This window comes from Xiphias gladius, chromosome 9 (assembly GCF_016859285.1).
Source record: "Xiphias gladius isolate SHS-SW01 ecotype Sanya breed wild chromosome 9, ASM1685928v1, whole genome shotgun sequence".
Taxonomy (NCBI): Eukaryota; Metazoa; Chordata; class Actinopteri; order Istiophoriformes; family Xiphiidae; genus Xiphias; species Xiphias gladius.
The window spans coordinates 18,939,613-18,960,489 of NC_053408.1; the positions used below are offsets into that span (position 1 = coordinate 18,939,613).

The following is a 20,877-nucleotide window of genomic DNA, read 5'->3' on the forward strand; positions in this document are numbered from 1 at the left end:
ACCGTCACCCGAGTCTCTCCACTTCCTGGTGGAGGCCTAACGGCCCACCCATTGGCGCTCCAGAAAAGAAAGCAACGTTTTCATTGGGCTAATTGAATTCGACTACAGCGCACAGCTGGGAAGACATCTAGGCTACAGCGCAGCTATCTCCTAATCCTGCATTTGTTTTTCTAAGCTACACAAATGCTAACAGCATGTAGAGTGCAACCTTCCATCCATTGCTCTGCCTGCTCAGACCAAACGAATCGATTGCCTACAGCGTTTGTTTGCATTGAAACGACTGGAAGCGATAGAAAGAGGAGTTTCTTGTGCAGAAAAAAAGCGATCTGTACTACAACAGCAGCATCCTCACCCCAGTGTCAGGCCTGTGATATCCTACCTCTGGGTCCGCATTGATCTCTACTGTCCTGGTGAGTCAAACTGATAATCTAATGTTCAATCTCAAACATAAACGCACACCTGTAACTGCTGTTGTCAATGGGAAGCTCTGTTCATGTCTACAGTGAGGCAGAATGAAGTGTCCACCATGGCCTAAAGGAAAGAAACTGGTACACCTGGATTTGAAAGGTGCCCCTCCAAGAGTAGAATACCTTCACAAAGTAAGAGCACAGCAGCCTCCTCTGTGATCTACTGCAGCACACATTTTCCCCTCTGCCTCTGTTTAAACATTCATGTTTTTACTTTCCACCGATGTGTTTCGTCTCCTCAGCTAATCGAGCTGTTCTCTCAGCTGGGAGTGGATGGCCTGCTGGTGGAGTATGAGGACATGTTTCCCTATGACGGGGAGCTGAAGCTGCTGCAGGCCACAGCACAGCCTGCATACAGGTACAGTTCGGGACATGAACACTGGATGTTGCTTTATTTATACCTGACTCTGTTTATTGTCTGTTTGCAATTGTGTGTATTCATTTATCTGCCTTATCGTGTAGTGAGGTCCTTTTAATAAAGGCTTGATCCTCCCTGTTAGGGATAGAGATAATATTTTATGTGAGAGTCTGGTGTGCCGTAAAATGCTTTGATTCAGTAGGATCAAAAAGTTAAGTCTGATTACTGTATGCTGTCTTTTCAGCCGAGAGGAAGTATTATCTATGCAGGAATTTGCCAGGTCGAAGGGCATGGAGGTCATCCCACTCGTGCAGACATTTGGTCACATGGAGGTGAGGCGGACGTCCTTCTCTCCTGCTGTTTATAACCGCTCGTAACGTGGCTATAATTGCCCAGCTTTGCGATGGACTTCACTGCACTCTTTGTAGCCTGCTGTTTGTGCCTCCTCTGTCATAGTTTGTGTTGAAGCATCGGCCCATGTGGGGTCTCAGAGAGGTGGCACACTGTGTGGGCACCCTGAATCCACACAAAGAGGAGGGGGTGAGGCTGGTGATGGAGATGCTGAGGCAGGTGGTGGAGCAGCATCCAGGTCTAAACACACTGCACATTGGAGCAGATGAGGTAAGGACTCGTCTTTTGTTAACTAGTTGTATTTTCATTGCTGACGTGTCATGGGTTCGCTCATGTGCTTGTCCTCAAGGTGTACATGCTCAGCGAGGGAGAGGAGTCCAAGCTATGGTTGGCTTCACCTGGACGTACAGTGGAGCAACTTTTCCTGAGTCATGTGGCCAAGGTCGCCGAGGCCATCAAGAAGGCGTGGCCTCACATGACCATCATAATGTGGGATGATATGATGAGAGGCATGAGCCAGGACACACTGAAAGGTGAGGAAGGAATACAGTTGGTTTACACTAAACCAGAGGTATTGTTGCAGTTTGAAGCTTTCGGATTTGCTTTAAAACCATCATCAGGAGCAGGTGAAGATGTAAAGACAAACCTAGTGTGTCATCTGATTTCTCAGTTGCATCATGTCAGAGTCTTACATGTAAACTGCTTGTAAGATAATACATACAGACACAATATCAGCACTGAATGCTCTCAGCATCAAGTAAACAACTTCAGTTCCTTGGAAGCTTTTTGACACTAAGATCTCATAATAGTGTTGCATAAAAAGGCGTTTTAATATCATTTATGACTCGATGCTGGTACATTGTTTTAAGGTATTTGTACTTTCCAGGAGTATTTTCATTTTAAGCTGCTTCATACTTACACTCTCTTCCTTTTTGGAGGAAAATGTTATGTTTTTACTCCACTGCATTTATCTGACCGCTATAGTTACTAGTCACTTAACCAATTTGGATTTTACACACAAAATGTAATTCAATAAAATGTGACGCAATGCTAAAAATTAAGCTACCAAACACTTTCTAAAATAAAATATTGATAAGATAAAAATTAGTTTTACTTCAACCAACTGCAACAGTAAAATTTTACTTGACATTGATGCAACAATAATCCAGTAATGTAAAAATAATTGTATGTCACTCACTGCATTCAGCATCCCTATTTTTGATCCATTTTTTGCTAATTATATTATGTACTTTAGCTTAAGTAACAGTTTCAACCCAGCAGTTTAATTGTACAGGAATATTTAACAGTGTAGTATCGCTACTTGTAGATGAGTGGATAACAAGTAATAGAAAGAGTAATACAGTAATAACAGGATTATTGTCATTAATTCGTACAGACATACGATAGTAATTTCAGAGTAAAAGTTCTACTAATCTCGTTGAAAAGCTGCGAGGATTCCCATTTTTAGGACCACTGCTGGTTTTGGTATGAGTGCACTCAAATGTCTCCTGATTTGACTATTTTTATTACCTTTCATTAGCGGTTTTGTAAGTATTTTCTTTGGTTAAACAGCTAGCGGCCTAGTGGAACTTGTCCAGCCCATGTTGTGGGACTACACTCCTAATCTGGATGTGGACAGAACTGGTAGGAACTGTATACTATGGATTTCAGCAGTCATACATTATCAAATAGTCTGCAAGGTGCGCAGAGCTGTGTTAGTAGTGATGTAGACTCTCTAACTGTGTCATCCAGTGTCTCTGCTGGAGAAGTATTGCAGTGCTGGCATGTCAGAGCTGTGGGTGGCCAGCTCCTTTAAAGGCTCCACCAGCGTTTACACCTGTGTGCCCAGCACACAGAGACATGTGGAGAACCATTTGCAGTGGCTGAAGGTGGCTGCGTCATTATCCGCTGGCATAAACCTGAAGGGCATCGCCATCACAGGCTGGCAAAGGTAAGAATTAGAGGAATTTCTCCAGGTTTCATTCTACCTACAATGACATGTTGTTAAGTGCAGTACCTTTTTAACACACTATTGATTTTTATTTCATATTTTCTACCTTGTTTGTGCTAGTACGGATGTGGTGGAAGCCTAAGGGGTAGGGGACTAGGCTTATGACTGGATGGTTACTTGTTTGAATTCAGGACTGTGTGTGTGTGGTTGGTAGAGATGAATGTGTAATTCTTTCTGTTGTGCATTAACCATGGGTATCTTGGACAAAGTGGCAGACCTATGTAGTGTATAAATGTGAAGCAAGGCGGCGCTGATAAAGAACACAGTTGTCACAACACATACCAGTATGTATGGATGATAAAACTGCCCTTTGATGGCTACAACACTTGAATTTGTTCGGACTTCAGTAGTCAGAAATCATGTGGTGTTACATCAGACAGCTCCGTTTTCCAACATTATGTCCAGTAATTAGCACAGAGCTTTTAACATGGGGCATTCTTTTCCCCGTCAGGTATGACCACCTGTCAGTGCTGTGTGAGCTGATGCCTGTGGCTCTTCCATCACTAGCAGCCTGTTTGCAGACACTCCTCCATGGACAGCTCAGTGCTGAAGCTCAGAGCACAGTGACTGAGAAGCTCGGTATTTCCTCAGTGGAAGTGGAGGTCATGGAGAGGTGAGGTCTGGCAAGGTTGGATGAGTCTGCAACATGTTCAGCCACAACGTTAAAACTCGTCACTTGTTTTAATGTTGTGGCTGACCGGTGTATGAGTACCTCCGGGTTTTGTTCCTTCAGAAGATCTGCAGTCGACTCGCTGTTTCCAGGAAGGAGGCTAGCTGAGTTAATTGTGGAGCTCAATATACTGCTGAACTCAGAGGACATACGATTTTTTGAAAACAACATGTGAGTTATGTAAATTTTCATTTCCAATGTCTCATCTACCTTTGAGGAATAGTTTAACATTTTAGGAACTACACTCGCTTTTCTTGCTGAGGGTTGGATGATTGGGAAATTGATACCAGTGTCATGTCTGAATGCTAAAGTAACAGCCAGCAGTCAGTTAGCTTAGCTTAGCAGAAAGACAGAAAATGGGGTAATCAACTAGTCTCGGACGTGCTCTCATTAAACTCTAAACTGGCTACGTTTTAACCTGCAACAATTTAAGCAGTATATTTTAACTCTTAAAGACAGAAAGAACAAAGAACAACAGCCAGGCACAGTGACTTTCTGCAGAGACTCCAGGAAGTAAAGTCTGACCAAGAAAATAGTCCAACACGTAATTCCCCATACAACCACAAAGCTGACTTATTTTTTTTGTACATCTAAACAAACAAGATATAATGCTCGTAGATGGATTTTTTTTTTTTTTTACCGCCAAATAGAACCAGGCTAGCTGTGTCCACATTTCCTTACCCTATGCTAAGCTAATCTAACCAGCTGCTGGCTATTGCCTCATATTTAGCATACAGACATGAAGGTGGATCGTCTTATCTAACCCCCAGCAAGAAAGTGAATAAGTATATTTTCCAAATTATCAAACTGCTCTTTTCCCTTTGCAAAAATAAGACACGATTTTGGGACCTATGCATTGGTTAAGAATAAGAGCTACTGTATATTTCAGTGGCAGCTGAATAGCTCTGTATGCTTATACTGTAGGATTGTAAGAGGATGGTTCAGCCCCTACCAACGACAGAGGAAGATGGTGACCCCGCTTATCACCATGCAGATTCACAGCCAAGCATCAACGTGAGCAGAAACTTCTTATATTACAGCAAGACTCTGTGATGCAATGGAGTATTATGGCCACTGTTTGGTGAAAAAAGTTGCAATAGTTAGAGAATAAAGATGAAACGTAGCAAGAATAAAGCCCTAATATTTTCGAGATTTGAGTAGTCTTAATATCAGTACATTAGCTTTTATGCACCTTATTATCGAATACCAGATATTTGGGCATATTGTACTGTAATTTGTCCAATACTTTGGTTTAGGAAATTGACATTTCCATCAGTGTCAGCTTTATTTTTTATTTAGTGCTAATTAGCAAATGTTTACATCCTAAAACGCTAAACTGCAATGGAGAACATGGTAAACATTATACCTGCTAAACATTAGAAATTTAGCATTTGAGCATGTTAGTATGCTGATGTTAGCATTTAGCTCAAAGCACCATTGTGCCAAAGTACAGCCCCCAAATGCAGCTAGCATGGCTGAAGGCTCCTAATTTTGTTTTCTTCTTTACAGTGGCCCTATTACTCTATCATACTGTGCACAGTATTTTGTCGTTTTGTTTAGAACTGTCTGTCTCGTAACTGAATCCCCATCTGGTCACACCTCCTCAGCTATTTGGCGACATTGCAACAGAAGGCGGAGGCAGTAAGAGAGGAGATGGTGCGTCTTTACCCAGAGTCAACAGCCCAAGAGTGGATAGAGGAGCATGTTAGCCCTGTAATGGCTCCTTTACAGAGGATAAGAGAGGATATCATAGCCTGTGTAAAGGAGATGGTGCCATAGAATAATTTGACAACTCAGTGTCAAACTGCTTTTTTGATTAATTCAGACACTGGTCTCTTAATTTTTTGCAACAAACATGGAAATTAACAGGAGTTTGTTTTTTTTATGTCTAATTTTGTGCATACTCAAGAGCAAACTGGTGATTGTCAACTGCACTAATTGTAGCAAAGAAAGGAAGAAATATCATAAGCAGACTTGGTGTTTATACAGCATACAAAACAGTTTTATATAATTCTTGCAAATGTATTAAAGTAAATAAAAACAATAAAATCAACCAATAGTTAACCAAAAGTCTTCTGATTTTTCCTTCAAGGGGCACACACTGGTATTCACCATCAGCCATTAGTGACACAGCCCTGATTCAATACACTTTAAGAAAAAAAAAAGTTTGACTAAAGCACCAAAGTGTTTTCCTGAGATTCAGTCTTTGGTTCACAAAAAGTATATAAAATGTTAAAACAAAGAACAGCAACAGGCCAAAGTATTTCACACATGATTCACTCTTGACTGAGCCATGAAAATCCTTTATGCTTGATAACAGTTTGCATACGCATTCATCCGGAATGCAGTGTGGGTATGAATAAGCATGAAAAAGGTGATTGTCAACTGGGTGGTCCAGAAAACTGTGGGAAAAGCACTTTCCATTGACTTATACACATAAACACTTATTAAAGTTCAGTAGGAAGACAAAGTAAATCTGTAGTCTGGAGTGTATTCTCAAATAGTAATCACTGTAGATGTACTGTAATTACTGCTAAGACATGATATTCATTTATGGAGGGCTACATTTACAGTGCAGTGAAAGAAAAAGTCTCTTTCTCCACCCTTCCAGAAAACTTTGATTAAACTTAGACAAAACATGTAAGTGGATGATTTCTCCATCCTAGTTCACCTGAAAATAAAAAAGCTGTTATACTGTAGCCTCCCCAGGCTGCTATAACCTTACCTCACGTATAAAATAATAGGAAGTCTATTAGGAGGAACTTAAAGAGGCTATATCCTTGGTGTTATCCGAACATGCTTACAGTATAACATGTAATAAGGCATCGCTAAAACCACACCCTCTGTAATGCCCTAGCAATGCCATAATGCCCCTAACTCCATCTACCCAGAGTTACAGGAAGGTTGAAAGTCACAGGGATCAGAGTTCATCAGCTTCATCATCCGAATCACTGCTGTTGTCCAAAGAATCTTCTTCCTCTCCGTACTCTGCCTCTTCCTCCTGCTGCCTGCGTTGCTGCAGCTCCTCCAGCCCTAAGAAGCGCTTCAGCAATGCAGCCACTGCCTCCACATCACTGACAGGTAACAGATGGGAGAGAAAAAAAACAGGAAATATACTACATTATAAAGTATTTGATACAATAGACCGTGACACTTTACTCTCCAAACTACAGTCATACGCCGTTAGAGGAATAGTTCACAAGTAGTTAAGTAGTTATTTGAATAATAGAAAACATAGCCAGGTCGACAGTAGAAAATCTGATTGTATGAAAGTTAAATGTGGAGTACTGCAACGATCAGCACTGGGCCCTTAACTTTTTATTTTATATATTAATATAGCAAAGTGTCAAAAATATTGCGCTTTGTTTGTTTGCAGATGATAAATTTGTTTACTCTTGAGATAATTTAAGGATACTTTTAGATAATATTGAAAATGAAATGGTTAAGCTTAAGATGTGAGTAAATAAAATATAGATCATTAACAATAAAACACATATTCAGTATATAAAATATATAATCCCACTGTCTACAGAAAAAAGAAATGAGAATTTAAAAAAAGGTGGATTCAAAGGAACATACCAAAAAAAACCTTGTTAATTACATATTGAGCCTGATCATTTTCAGATGTTCTTGATGATAATGATCATCTTTATATGTGTGTTTTGATGTTTGCAAACTTGTCCTAAAAGGTTGTCCCAGGCGATCTATGATTTTTCTTTATTTGGGAGCAGGTAATAGAAAACTTGTCTCGTTGCTCCTTTTCAAACCTGGAATGTGTCATTTTGTTACAGATTGCAGCTTATATTTTGTGTTTAAAGTTTACACTGGAGTAAATCTGAAAAACTAAACACATAATGAATTCATTAATTGTAATAGTTCTACCAATACCACTGATCCATGTCTTTCCCATAGTTCTCACTCATCGTACAATCTACATACTGTGTTGGAACTGTCGGCAGCAGATACCTACGTGCGTCCCCCCAGTGTGGCACTCTGAGTGAGGGGGTAGGAGAAGCCTGCAGCCAGCCGCAGCATCAGCAGGTAACCCCTCCCCAAATACCGCACCCTCTCCTCTTGGACGCAAATATCACAAAGCTGTGTCAGATCCAACACAACTGACGGAGAGAAAGGAAAAGAAAATTCAGACCTAATATTCTGTACTCTCAAACCACAACTGGACAGACTAACCCACTCTGTGGTGTTACTGACCTTTCTCCTGCCCCTTCCTCCACAACGTCAGGACTGAAGCGTACAAGCTAATGGTCTTGAGCTCAATCAGGTTCTTGGTTTTGTCAAACACGGCCTCCTCCCATTCCTCCATGTTCTGCATGGCCACAAACAGACAGCCTGCCACGTAGAAAACTTTCCACGGGATGCTGTCTGTTCACACAACACATAAAGAAGAAAAGAACAGAAAGAGGTGTGAGGTCCAAATATGGAAAGTTATGTTGATGGAAAGAAGCATATTTGCTAATAGATTATGTAAATTCAATTTGTGTACCTGAGCTGTAGTATGCAGCTGCCAACCCAACAGATGCTATACCTGCAATTAAAATGAGAGGCTTTTTAGTTTGGATGTTTTAATTAAAGAGTTTGTAGGTATTTACAGGATAGAGTATGGCTTAGATGGGGATTCTTGTTTCATATCTGAGTGTATAGATAATATAGACAGCATTTGCTCAAAAAAAAATACACACTTACCGACAAGAAGAGACCATGACCGAATGCCAGGGGATCTCTTCAGCCGGAGCAGAGTGGAGCTTTGCTCCTCTACTGTCATGTATCCCATCTGAGCAGATGCAGGAATATGAGTCAAGAACTTCATACACTGTATACTAAAAGCCAATTTTCCCTGAGCAGAGTGCACCTGCCTTAAAAGGCCAGGTCACCCGAATAAGAAAAATATTTGTTCACAAAATAGGCCTAGGGGCATTTTGACTTGGCATAGTAGGAAAAGCACGGGTGTAACTGCTTAATAACCTTATCTTGAGGACCTGTTCTGATGAGGCGTTTCAAGACATTGGATTGGATTGGTTCACTTTTGTACCGCCTTCAAAATAAAAGGTCAAAATGTGTTCTATTTTTCTACAACAACAGTGTGACATTCTCTAAACAAATTTTCTGTCATTTTGTACTGAACTTGTCTTGATTGTTCCATTATTATTATTAGTAAAAGCACAATGGTTTCGAATACCACTAACAATGACTCTTTTCTATTCAAGTGTCTCACTAAGCCACCATTTATTACCAGTGAGGTCCTGTCTTGAGGAGACACCAAATCTAGTTTTAAGACCGTCACTACTAAAGAAAATGTAATCAAATTATGACACAGCAAATTTGGGCACAAGCAGTGTTCTGGCTTAGAAAAAAAACTGTACACAATGCACGGAGAGACAGAGTAACAGGAAAGTCAATGGGGGCTCAGCACCGGGACTCCCTAACAGGTTACTCCAGCCATGGTCTGTCCAAAACCGATGTCCCAGTTACTCAGGATAATCCAGAGATGTTGCCGGTAACGATTTTCATTAGAACTCTATTCTACTTGAAGAAATGTTCTTTGAATTATCCAGAGTAACCAGGACATTGTTACTAGAGGGACAAATTGCTGTTTTGACCTTTTTTAGTCCACTGAGCGTCACAAATAAAGTCCATCCACCTCCATTGTATAGTATTGGGGGCAGAACTCTCAGAGGTGGATTTCTGAATACACCAGCACACAAACCCCAACTACCTGCATGGCTTCATATCACTGGAGGTAGGAGAGAATGACACATTTATTTGTGATTTGGATGAACTGAACCTTTAATTGGATCCAAATAAAACTAAACAAGACAAGAAAGATCCTCCTGCTGATGATGGTACTTGGATGTGATGGATTAGAACTGTCCACAAAACCACTGTCTCACTAGGACTGTACAGAGACATCAACTACAAGACGTTTTGTATCACTTACCTTTCACTCTTAAAGTATTCCTGCAAATTCCCACCTACAAGATTCTACAGATGGGCAATTGTACGAGGGAACGCATGTACTGAATTATAAGGAAGTTCTATTCTTGTTATTGCAACAACTGCAGCAACTGCCTTGAATGGGTGACACTTCCTTCCTGGATCCCTCAGCTCCGATTGGGCGGGTTCGTTTTCACGCTACCTTCAAAATAAAGGCTTAAATGCATACATTTTAAAGAGGAGATATATTTGGCCGAGTGGCCTGTTTACTAGAAAAGCCTTTAGAATTTCTAAAACAGAATGGCAGCTTCAAACCAGATAATTCCTCCGTTTTGAACTGAACTGGGCTTAACTGTTCCATTATTTTTCTACTTCAGTTAGCGCATGCGTCCGGGACGCGCCGGGATGTACAATGGAGTCGGATGTGCATAGGCAGACGCTGGCTTGAACGCTTGAAGCCCCGACGCCTTTGAAAGCGTTAGTTTTCATGTTATGAAATGACCGCGGAGCCGTGAGCGTCCGGGGGCGCAGTCAGCAGACGACTTGACTTGAAATTAAAGAGTGTCTGTCGAGAAAAGCCGAGTAACTGTTTGAGCTCACCTGCTGAGCCGTATCTGTGCTGCAGCCGTGGTTGCTCTTGTGACTGTCCTCTGTATTTTGTCCATGCCTTTGTCTGAAAGAGCAGTGAGATAGAAACCGTCCGGTGAGTTACCTTAAAATTCGACCTTGTAATGTTGACACAGGGCCTGTCACACTGATAGACCAGCACCCAGTTAAAAATGTAAGGCCCATACAATGAATAAATCACCTACCATTAGAAAGAAACGGGGATTTCAAAACGCGTAGTTGGTGCTAGCTGAATAAGAAATTACGTAACTTAAATAATGTTGCAAATATTGTTCATTGGTTTTTTTTTTCTCGGTTTTTTAAATTGTTTTTAGATAGTCCGGGCTGTAATTATCCCATAGTTAAAGCCCTGACTATACTGTTAAAGTATAGTTATAGTAAAACATTGACTACAGAGTCGACATTTTTCGTCTTTTACATCATGGGAGAGTAACACATTGTATTTATATAATATGTGGGTTTTTCATATGATGATAGCTTCCTGTCCATACTTGTCCTTTTCTTCCCCCTTATGCGAACATAATGTGCTGTAATGGGCTTTGAGGCTGTTTTTGGTTGGCTCTGCGTGTATAATTAACGCTAACCTCTTCGATTCTGATAACAGGTTACTAGCGTGCGTTCATTTCAAGTTTTCCATCATTAAAAAAACCGTTGTGTTAATGATAAGCGGGCCGGTTTTAACAGGACACGGGGACAGTCAGAGGAGGGGTGGAGTTGAATCAGTCGACAGAGGGAAGCGGGCGCATTCATCAGGCCACTGCTTCGGAGAGAACATGCTGAGAGGAACTAGTCAGCACTGGGAAGCTAGTGCTGCTGTTACCTACACATATCACATATCATCCTGAAATTTGCAGATAACCACCAAGGACAATGTCAGAGGTCAACATAGCAAAGCGAAAGGAGAAGTGTGAGAACTGCACCAAACAGGTGAATTTCTGGATCTGTGTCACAGTATGGTCATTTCGCCTAGAATTGCTGGTTTCGGGGGGGGGAACTATGTCTGTCGTCTTTAATTTAATGATTGATCTGCTCACAGTGCAGCAAAAGGCAGAGTGAGGAAGGTGCCAACTCGCAGCAGGAGAGAGATGAAGTCAATGGACAGGTAATGTGTGTTTGCTTGCTACTTTCCTTCATTATTGGTGATCTGGCAAAATCAGCCCTCATCGGGTTGTTTATCGAAGAGAGGGGGTTCCAGCTATTTCTATACATCAAAAGCAGTTTTACTAGTCATGAGGAGTACTACTCGGCCACTGTGTGAAGATGTATAACTCTTTGGGCTCTGGGGGGCTTTTCTAAAATTTTGAACAGATAAGCCCGATGATGTCATCACACTACAGATTTATAACAGAAAGCCATTGCTGAAAACTGAAAGTGCAGAGTAAAAAAGATGTGAGCATTTATGAGGCAGGTTTAAGAAAATACACTATCAACTTGCATTATGGTAAATGTAGGCTCTAGTGTTTCAGGAGACACACTTGGGACTGAGAGTCAGGATATCTGAACCTCTGTTGCTCCGTTTTTTGCCCAGTCTTTCTCTTGTTAGTCCCTCAACTTCAGGGTAGTTCACTACTATATCATTCGAGGGCGTCTTTTTATAATATAATATGTGTCTCTTTTAAACGCCCTCACCGCTCCCCTTTTTTTCCCCATAGGTGAATGAAGGATCCCAGTTGTTGCTGAGTGCTTGTCTTTCCTGTGATGGCTGTCTGTCAGAGGAGGAGAGCCTAAAGATCTCTCAGCAGAGCCTGGAGGAAGTGGAGCGGGTTCTGGCACTCAATAAGGTACAACGCGCAACCAGTTGGCGTCTGAAACCACGAGAAAGTCAGGGAGTGGACTTGTTGCACACTGTGCAATACAGTACCTTACACTGTATTTTTTCCATTGTTTTTCTGTCCCTCTCAGAAGTGTGACGTGTCGAAGCACAAGGTGCTGGTTGCGTCGGTTTGTCCGCAGTCCCTGCCTTTCTTTGCTGTGAAGTTTGGTCTGGACATCAGTGAAGCCACTCGCAAACTCTGTGGCTTCCTCAAGAGCCTCGGTGAGCTGGTTTCCATTCGCAGATCTGTGTTCAGCTTGTAAGGCTTTAAAAAGTATTTAACTGCATCTATTTGAAGTTGAAATTAATGGAGATGGTTTTGGCTTTATGTGGGACCTGGGATGTCCCTTAACAATCAGTTTCTTGCTGTCTTCTTTCCCATTTTGTGCCTCAGTAGGTCACTGGCTTTATTTAATCAGAAATGGGCTGGGTTTGCTTGCTTTGTGTCGTTTTTCTAACTGGTCTTGATTCCCATTTTGCTATTTAAAAACCATTTTAAAAGTCTTCAATTTGTCTTTCTGCAACTTTTACAGACATTCTTTTATCGGTGTGGAGAAATTGCCACCCACTCGTTGATATCTATCATGGATGCTCAACATTCTCCCCCACTTCAGTCACTCTCAGTCTCACTGTCTCCATTCTCTGCTCTCTGGATGTCGCATACAGGAGTACAGTATGTGTTTGACACCACTCTGGCTGCAGGCTTCAGCATCTTAGAGAGCCAGAAGGAGTTTATTCAGAGGTATCGCAGGAGGCACCACGACTCCCATGCCTTGCCCATGTTCACCTCCTCCTGCCCAGGTAAAACTACCTTCCTCCTCACCCTCTCTGCTCCACCATGTTCTCCTCTCCCTCTTCTCTTTTTCTTCCCCGCTTGTCAGACTGATTTTTCAGCCACAGAACTACCGTCTATCCATACATTTTCCCTCCATTTTCATGTGTTTTGCCTCCTTTTCTCACCATTTCTCAGGCTTCTGCCGGTACGCAGTTTATATGCATGCTGTGTGCTGAATAGGGAGAGACCCGGGCTTGTTTTAGAAGCAAAGATAGCAGTGGAGAGCTGGTGGGGAAAGATAGAAAGCTTTTCTTTAACCACTCCCTTCATGAGAAATAGGACTCCACAACTTTCTTGGCTTTTTTGTTTTGTGTTTCTGAACACGTAGTATGCATAGACATCCAAACGTTCAGATTGCGGGGTTGCCACTGGTCATGGAGGGTGTCACTACACAACTCCAGACACAGAAAAGCCAGGGAATTTATGAGTGGTGCCAAATGTGCTTTACAAATTGTTTCATCTATATTGCATTCCATTGTAATATTCTTGGTGATTTTCTGTTTATCCTATAAGAAAACATCATTAACAAATCCAGAAGAAATGAACTTTCAGAGACCAAAATGATATGGTTTTATTATTTATTTATTTATTTTTTAATCGCAACAATGTTTAATTGAAACCCTGAACTAGCTCCACCACCTTTTAGGAAATGTACTGTGACAGTCATCACCAACGTACAATAGTAGGCCCGTTATACCCTGTGCATTTGTGGGCTTTCTCCATGTAAAGGTAACCTTTTTTTTACTGAACTATGTTTCCCTACAAAAACTGAGAACATCTTAGACTGGACCGCAACAGTACAAGGGTTACTTTAATAACACAAGAGGGTGTGTGTCTGTGTGGTTCTTTGAATGTGTACAGGGTGGATCCGCTATTCAGAGCGTGTCTTGGGCAGTTTGGTCACCCCTCATATCTGCACAGCCAGGTCTCCCCAGCAGATCATGGGCTGTCTGGTCAAAGACTACTTCTCAAAACAGCAGGTGAGCAGTAATGTTTAGCTGTCTAAACGAAGAGGCCTCTAGCTTGACAGTGGTGCCATTAAATAATACTGTTAGAGAGTTGTTGGCACAATGGCAGTATCAGTAAATGCTTTTGATTACCTATTAAGAAGGTGGAGCAAATTTAAAAAAAAAAAAAAAATTAAAAAACTGCAAGTTTACTGTATAGCAGACATACAAAGTAAGAACATCATGAATTGTCATCAGAGCTCAACATATTCTTGCTGTATCCGAGGTTTAACTAAAAACCTACTGCAAACATGGTTTAAGAGAGTTTTAAGGGAAAGTCTGCGGTGCTATGATCTTTAGTATATCAGAATATGGTGTTATGGAAAAAGGAACAAGTGTGAGTCAAATATTAAATACATCCAAAATTTGTCCAGCCTGAAAATAATCCAAGCCAAGCAAATTTGTCAATAGTTTATTTAGAGCTGTCAATTATTAACCCCACAAAGAAAAAAAAGAAAAAACCTCAGTAAATGACTCAGTGATTGCTAGCCGGATTGCATTGCTGCCGGCTCATTGAGTTCATCCTGTTCAGTGGCGAGCAATATGCACATAAAATAAAACATAAAACAATCTGAGAGCCTAAATTACGCCATAAAAAAGGCTAGAGATAGAACTGAGATAGAACACATTTGGTTTCAGACCTGCAGGGTCTCGGAGCAGGATGAGGTGTTGAAAGATCGCAGCGGACTCTATAGTGAGCCACTGTATTCCATGATATTTTTATTTTATTTTTTTTATAAAATATTTGCGCAGATCAGTGTTAAAAGTTTTGTGTCCAAGATGATCTTGGTTAAATTTTTGGTGATTTAAGCGGCAATGTAAAAAAAGAAAAGTAGGCTTTTTTTTAGCTACTTTTTTAACTACACCACATTATATCATCATGTATCTGGTGGAGTTTAAGTTCAAAAGAATCTGTCTTCATTTTAACAGAGCAACCAGGTCCAGTGCAGCACGTAGCTGCGTCTTCATTTGTCATGTCAGAACAGTAAAGCTCTAGTTCATCATTTAGACCAGGCAGCCTCCAGACGATGAAGATGAGTATGTATCTCCTTAATTGAAATCTGAGTGGAAAATACCAGTGCAGAGTGCATGTCGCTTGAAATAAGGAAGCATCTTGCCTATTCCCCCAGCTTGAATTGTTTACAGTCTTCCTAGTTGTTGAGTAGCATAACTGAGTCCTGGCCAGATGTTAAGTAAATAACGGAGAAGAGACTTGTTTGACTGTCACAGGTGGCAATTCATTAGTCAAAGTCAGAGTTTCATAACACACCACACCCAGTGGTATGACTGTACAATGATAATGATAGGTTCTATTGTGCTATTCAGATTAAAAGTGAAAATAAAAGCACTCCAGGCCAAGTAATGTGTAAAACACTTCACACACCCCTTTTCAGAAAAGGACATATTCTGCCTTTTCATGTTGTTTTTTTCTTCTGCCTTGTCTCCCAGCAGAAGCTGAGTCCAGAGAAAATCTACCATGTGGTGGTGGCTCCCTGCTTTGATAAGAAGCTGGAGGCTGTCAGAGAGGAGTTTTACAACAGCCTGCTAGAGACCAGAGACGTGGATTGTGTCCTCACCTCAGGTTCACTCCTCTTTGTCTTATACACTGCTGCCTTGGGTCAACTAAGACTTGCAAATTCTTACTGTGGGTTGTTTTGACCCCTCAGTTACTTTGGGTACAACTTTTAATGTCTGGAGATGGCATCTAAGACCCCAGTAGTGCACATACATTAGGGAGATTCTGATTAGATTTCAATTTAATCAATTTCTTTTGTCACTATACTTTACTATCTTAAATGGCCAGTCATTATAAAGCCCTCACCATCCCTTTTTCTGCACATAGTAGTGGGTCTCAGCCATTTGAAAACACATGGGAGATGCAAACCCAAACATTACACATACAGTATATGTCCAACTAGTCAAATACATGTGTACAAATGATACATATCTCCAGGCTAACTGAATGCACACCCCCTTTTCTTCTCTCTGGCAGCTCACACCTAACATCACAATGCATCTCAAGTGATTCGTGCTTCCTCTATACTTTGATCTTATGTGAGGGGAAGCAGCAACCACTGCTTAAACAAAAAAAACCACACATTCAGCCATGCAACCAGAGAAGAGGGTTGTGGTGATGCCTGGTACCTCGCATATGGTGCAGACATTAAAAACTTGACCGAGTTGTGTTTCTTTTAATTACATTTTTATAGAATTAAGCCTTTTATAGAGATCAACTGTTAATATGCCGATTTGCATCTACACTACAGAAGACACAGAGGGTCACAATCTGTGGCTCCTCCTCATCCAGTACTAAGACAAACAACTGAACAACCTGAAAGTCCAGTAAACTGGCAGTCTTCCTTAGCACTCCTTTATTTTCTTCCTTTAGTAGTAAATGTAGCAGTTGATTACAATTTAGAAATGTTACAGTAACAGTGATGTGTAATGTTTCAGGGGAGATCTATTACCTAATGGAGCAGAAGAAGTTTGCAGTGGAGGAGCTGGACTCAGTTCCACTGGACCAAGTGTGAGTAGTGAGACTAGTTTTCCTCCTATGTGGTTACTTCGCATTAGAAAAAGAGGAAACACATTCATACTACTGCGATTTATTCAGACTGAGAGTTTGAATAACTGATGATGAGATTGGACATGATGCCATTTGAGATGACATTTGTTCATGTTGATCTTTGAGAGTGGATGAAATCAGAAAATTTGGATAACGGAGAAGTAATATCATAAGTAGTTTAATTGATAATACACTGAAAAATGAGTAATATCATTTAGTAGTTTTTAGTGGCTGTTTCATTTTGCTGTCTTTTTGTTCAACCCTAGACTTACAGTATACATCTGTTTAGGACAGGATCTAGTTGCTTGTATATTGGATAATGATTCACTGAGGCTCTGTCATAGTAGTTTTCATTGTGACTGCAGGCTGGGAGAGGCTGGAGACGTAGCACTGGTGAGGCATGAGGGCCGAGGTTCTGAAGGTTTTCTGGAACACGTGTTCAAACATGCTGCCACAGAGCTCTTTGGTCTAGACGTCCATGAGATCACATACAAGACCCTCAGGTGAGAGACACCGGGACCCTGACACTGACTCTGAGTCTGTAGCTTTCCCTGATGTCCAGTCATCCATACCATGGTTTTTACTCCTCAGTTCTGTCTAACCTGATGTATAGTTCATCTCTATTGGTCCCAAATCATTATCCCCCTTTGTGGGAATACTTTAGAGTAATGTCAATAGTATCATATCCTCATACCTTTTAATTTGGACATCAGAGATGATTTGTTAGTCTGACAACTCTCTTCCTGTGTACCATGTTGGTGGTTTCATAGGAACCGGGACTTCCTAGAAGTGACCCTTGAGCGGGATGGAGAAACTCTGCTGCAGTTTGCTGCCATCTATGGTTTCAGGAACATCCAGACCCTGGTTCACCGTATGAGGAAGGGACGTGTGCCTTACCAGTTGGTGGAGGTGCTGTCCTGCCCTGGAGGTAACACTGCAACTAAAATCATGATTTCAAACGTATTCATCGTTTTAAAATTTACTCCAGGCCCACGGACATTCCTTGAAATGCTACCGTTCAGCTCAGACCTGCATGTGTCAGCCCTTCCTGTTTCTCCCATGTGTCTACTTAGGGTGCTTGAGCGGCCGCGGTCAGGCAGAGAGTGAGGCAGGGAGACGGGTGGATAAAGCCCTGGTCCAGCAGATGGAGGACACCTACAGCAGCCTGCCGCTCCGTCTCCCAGAGGTCAACCCCACCCTGCACACCCTCTATCAAGAGTGGCTGCAGGGCCAGGATTCCTCACAGGCCAGCACGCTGCTGCACACGCAGTACAGCAATCAGGCTCAGATCCACGTACAGCCCCCACACATGCAGTGGTGAGAACAAAGGAAGTGTTTTACTGTGAAGACCTGATGGAAGTTGAATGAGGGCCGCATCTGCCGGGTTCTGATTCTGCTTGGACCATCTCATCATTCATGCTGGCACCATGAAGGATATGCTGAAGACCATGCTGCACTATGGACCAGTGTGTGAGAAGTCAAGTCTCCAGAGGTGCATTCTTCCATTTGGCCACGGGGGGGATGTTGTCTGTATTTACAATATTGTGGATCCCCTGTGCCCCTGAGGAGAAATAAGGGCCCAGAGTACAGAAAAAACACACACCCACATTTTATGCAGACTGAAGCAGTGATGTCAATGAGCTGTTCAGATAGTGGCTAATAAAAGAAATAAGTCGGTACAAAGTCATCTGATAATGCCAGCTGTTCAGAGGAAACCTGTAGCAAGTGTGACCTATTTAGGCCAGTTTACCGAGCAATAAGCCACTGCGAAACCATTTAAGAAGCTTTTAGAACAACTGGAGCTCGTGCTCGTGGATACTGAATTTACATTTGAAGAGTCTAATGTGTTCCAAATCCAAGCTGCCCAATATGAAACATGCTTGTTTTACTTGGTGTTAAAGTAGTCTCCACTGTACCTCACTGAAAGACAAGACAAAATGTTCTCACACACTTTGATAGCTATGCAACAGTGTGATCGTCTTATGTCAACAGTCATAGTCAGTGGAAAGTAAGGCTGCTGTATGATTCAAGAAGTCTTTGATAAACACTTAACCTGACATGAGTGTTTGCTACCAACCCATTGTTTGGTTTATCCGTCCCAGTGTAGAGAGAGTAATTATTTTTAATGGTACAAGATGATTTCATTTGTATTATCACTTTGTTCCCATTCCACATGCCAGTAGTTTTATTAAGTTATCTGTTTTTGTTCTTTGTTTTACAAGATCGAACATACATGTCATACATGTCAAGCACTAAAATATTCTGACAAACAAATCAAGTGTTGTGTCATTTTAATATAGCGTCTCTGGATGATGTCATTGTTCACTGAACAACCTCCGCCTCCTGTAGAGTTCATGTGTTTGTTAATATGAAAAAATTTCATGTCCAAACCTTTCCAGGTGTAACGGATCATCTGCAACGCTAAAACCAGAGGCACACATTTCGGAGCACTACTTAAATGTAAATCGACTTTTTTTTTAGATTTAGTTTTATTTTGTTACGCCCAAATTTCATCTGAGCCGGTAATTCTCCAACAAGTTTTTAATGTTCAAGTTGTAACGAAAACTTGTCCCTACATGGCTGGATACGACTAGAAGTGAGTGAGAAAACATGTCTTTGTTTGTCATTTGTAAATTGAACTTCATGTGTACAGAATGCAAACCATAGTGGTGAAACACTTACTGTAATGTCTTTGACTAAAATCAAAATCAAAATGAATCAACCATTTTGAAAATCAAATCGCTAACATCATTTATTGTGCGAAACTGGCAAACGCAATGGGTCTGGTCGCTCAAATGTAAGCACTTGCTGCTCTGTCCTGTATAGATCACTGGTAACAGAATGATAGAATATCTTGGGAAGTAACAATTTAGAGGAATAGGTGAACATTTTGAAAATTTGCATCTTTGCTTCCTTGCAGAGGGTTGTCTCAGTGTTTAAGTATGGGGATTGGATCCAGGGGTCGATTAGGTCATCTTAGCATAAACACTTGGCCCAGGGGCAGCAGCTAGTCCGCCTGCCTCAAGTTCAAAGGTTCGCCCATAAACAAGTCCAGTTTGTTGTGTTACAGAGTTGCTGGTGGACAAAAGCAGCAGGGCCCAGTGTCTCGCTGCAGTCTTCCCACCTTGGAAAAAATCCTTTGCTCCTTTGTATTACACCTACGGCAAGAGAAACTATTTTCACCCAAAAAAGTGTATCATTCCAAAGACCATTTTGCAATGGAAAGAGTTATCTTTGGCCGTCGCTCGTGTCATCTCTCACCTGCTGCTTACTTCTCACCTGAACCGTCCTTTCCACCAGAACGGAAGAGTTCACCAAGCACCGTGCCAACTGTCATTTGGGGCTTCTTTCACCGTGCAGACAGTGCCGAGCCAACAAGAGTCGTCATGTTCAGTCTCAAAGTATCAAAAGTGAAACGTATTTACATGCCATACTGTTGGTTCGGAGCTGTCACCGATCTACACACATGAGAAGGACATTTTTATCAAGGGAATCCACACTCGGTTGGCAGTTTATGAAGTACCCCAGCTAAAACCAATGCAGTCTAGTACAATACAGTCCTGTAACAGAGGCTACCTTCATAAAGATCTATGATATATATTGTTATAATGTTCAGCTTTTATTGTTTTAGCGAGGTGGTGATTCAACTGCGTGATCCTTAGGAGGATGCACTTTGTGCTGCTGTTGAACTATCGTACTACACAGAGGGGTGTCTCTGTTATTCAACCTGCCCTCGCTGATACACACGGGATGGACGAAATAGTGGGAACACCTCTCCGTATAACGCGATGCAGTTCAACAGCACCACGACCTGCATCCCAAAGGCCAGGGTGTGTGAAAGCTGGATCACACAGTGTCGCCGGTCATTTTTAACTTCAGAATCACTCGCTGATACTCACATCTGACAGATGCAGCCTGGGAAGTAAGTGAGGTAAAAATTTACGTAGAAGAGCGTGAAGGGGTGTGTTTATTTGCTTTTCTTCGCTTGAAGCAGTTAATGGAATCCATTTGAAGTCCATGCGTGGTTTGAACGGGGAACTGGAGGCTGTTGATGCAAACAGGTTAATATGCAGAGTTTGCTGAGGGGCTGCAATTTAGTTTTAGCCAGAGGTGGAAGAAGGATCTGTTACTAAACTAGGAGTAGTTGCACAACAATGTGTGACAATAAATGATCGGTTGATCAAATTATGATTGGCCCTGCAGCAGTAATGAGAGTGAGAATA

At 41.6% G+C, this 20,877-nt stretch overlaps 3 protein-coding genes across 6 annotated transcripts; 2 read left to right on the forward strand and 1 right to left on the reverse strand.

Moving 5' to 3' along the window:
• The first annotated feature begins 295 nt into the window (after positions 1 to 295).
• hexdc (hexosaminidase (glycosyl hydrolase family 20, catalytic domain) containing) lies at positions 296 to 5,666 on the forward strand. Of its 2 annotated transcripts, none has more exons than XM_040134518.1 (12): positions 296 to 410; positions 504 to 599; positions 710 to 825; positions 1,070 to 1,157; positions 1,282 to 1,446; positions 1,526 to 1,709; positions 2,749 to 2,820; positions 2,929 to 3,127; positions 3,639 to 3,800; positions 3,921 to 4,028; positions 4,782 to 4,871; positions 5,465 to 5,666. In XM_040134518.1, exons 2-12 carry the CDS (start codon positions 513 to 515, stop codon positions 5,634 to 5,636), a joined length of 1,443 nt encoding a protein of 480 aa, XP_039990452.1. In that variant the 5' UTR covers positions 296 to 410; positions 504 to 512; the 3' UTR covers positions 5,637 to 5,666. The 2 variants fall into 2 exon arrangements, with proteins under 2 accessions (XP_039990452.1, XP_039990453.1); XM_040134519.1 differs by having other exon boundaries at positions 3,924 to 4,028.
• Positions 5,667 to 5,851: 185 nt separating this feature from the next.
• Positions 5,852 to 10,446, reverse strand: LOC120794008 (cytochrome b-245 chaperone 1 homolog). Of its 2 annotated transcripts, none has more exons than XM_040134525.1 (6): positions 10,407 to 10,446; positions 8,559 to 8,646; positions 8,359 to 8,400; positions 8,067 to 8,237; positions 7,828 to 7,972; positions 5,852 to 6,931 (listed from the first exon to the last, which is right to left on the reverse strand). In XM_040134525.1, the coding sequence occupies exons 2-6, from the start codon at positions 8,644 to 8,646 to the stop codon at positions 6,778 to 6,780; spliced, it is 600 nt and encodes a 199-aa protein (XP_039990459.1). In that variant the 5' UTR covers positions 10,407 to 10,446; the 3' UTR covers positions 5,852 to 6,777. The 2 variants fall into 2 exon arrangements, with proteins under 2 accessions (XP_039990459.1, XP_039990458.1); XM_040134524.1 differs by lacking the exon at positions 10,407 to 10,446 and adding an exon at positions 9,811 to 9,967 and having other exon boundaries at positions 5,854 to 6,931.
• On the forward strand, positions 10,102 to 18,928 carry narf (nuclear prelamin A recognition factor). Of its 2 annotated transcripts, none has more exons than XM_040134520.1 (12): positions 10,102 to 10,509; positions 11,288 to 11,360; positions 11,470 to 11,535; positions 12,086 to 12,214; positions 12,336 to 12,468; positions 12,913 to 13,047; positions 13,943 to 14,061; positions 15,538 to 15,670; positions 16,543 to 16,615; positions 17,020 to 17,157; positions 17,425 to 17,582; positions 17,728 to 18,928. In XM_040134520.1, the coding sequence occupies exons 2-12, from the start codon at positions 11,304 to 11,306 to the stop codon at positions 17,973 to 17,975; spliced, it is 1,389 nt and encodes a 462-aa protein (XP_039990454.1). In that variant the 5' UTR covers positions 10,102 to 10,509; positions 11,288 to 11,303; the 3' UTR covers positions 17,976 to 18,928. The 2 variants fall into 2 exon arrangements, with proteins under 2 accessions (XP_039990454.1, XP_039990455.1); XM_040134521.1 differs by having other exon boundaries at positions 10,112 to 10,509; positions 15,541 to 15,670.
• The last annotated feature ends 1,949 nt before the right edge of the window (positions 18,929 to 20,877 follow it).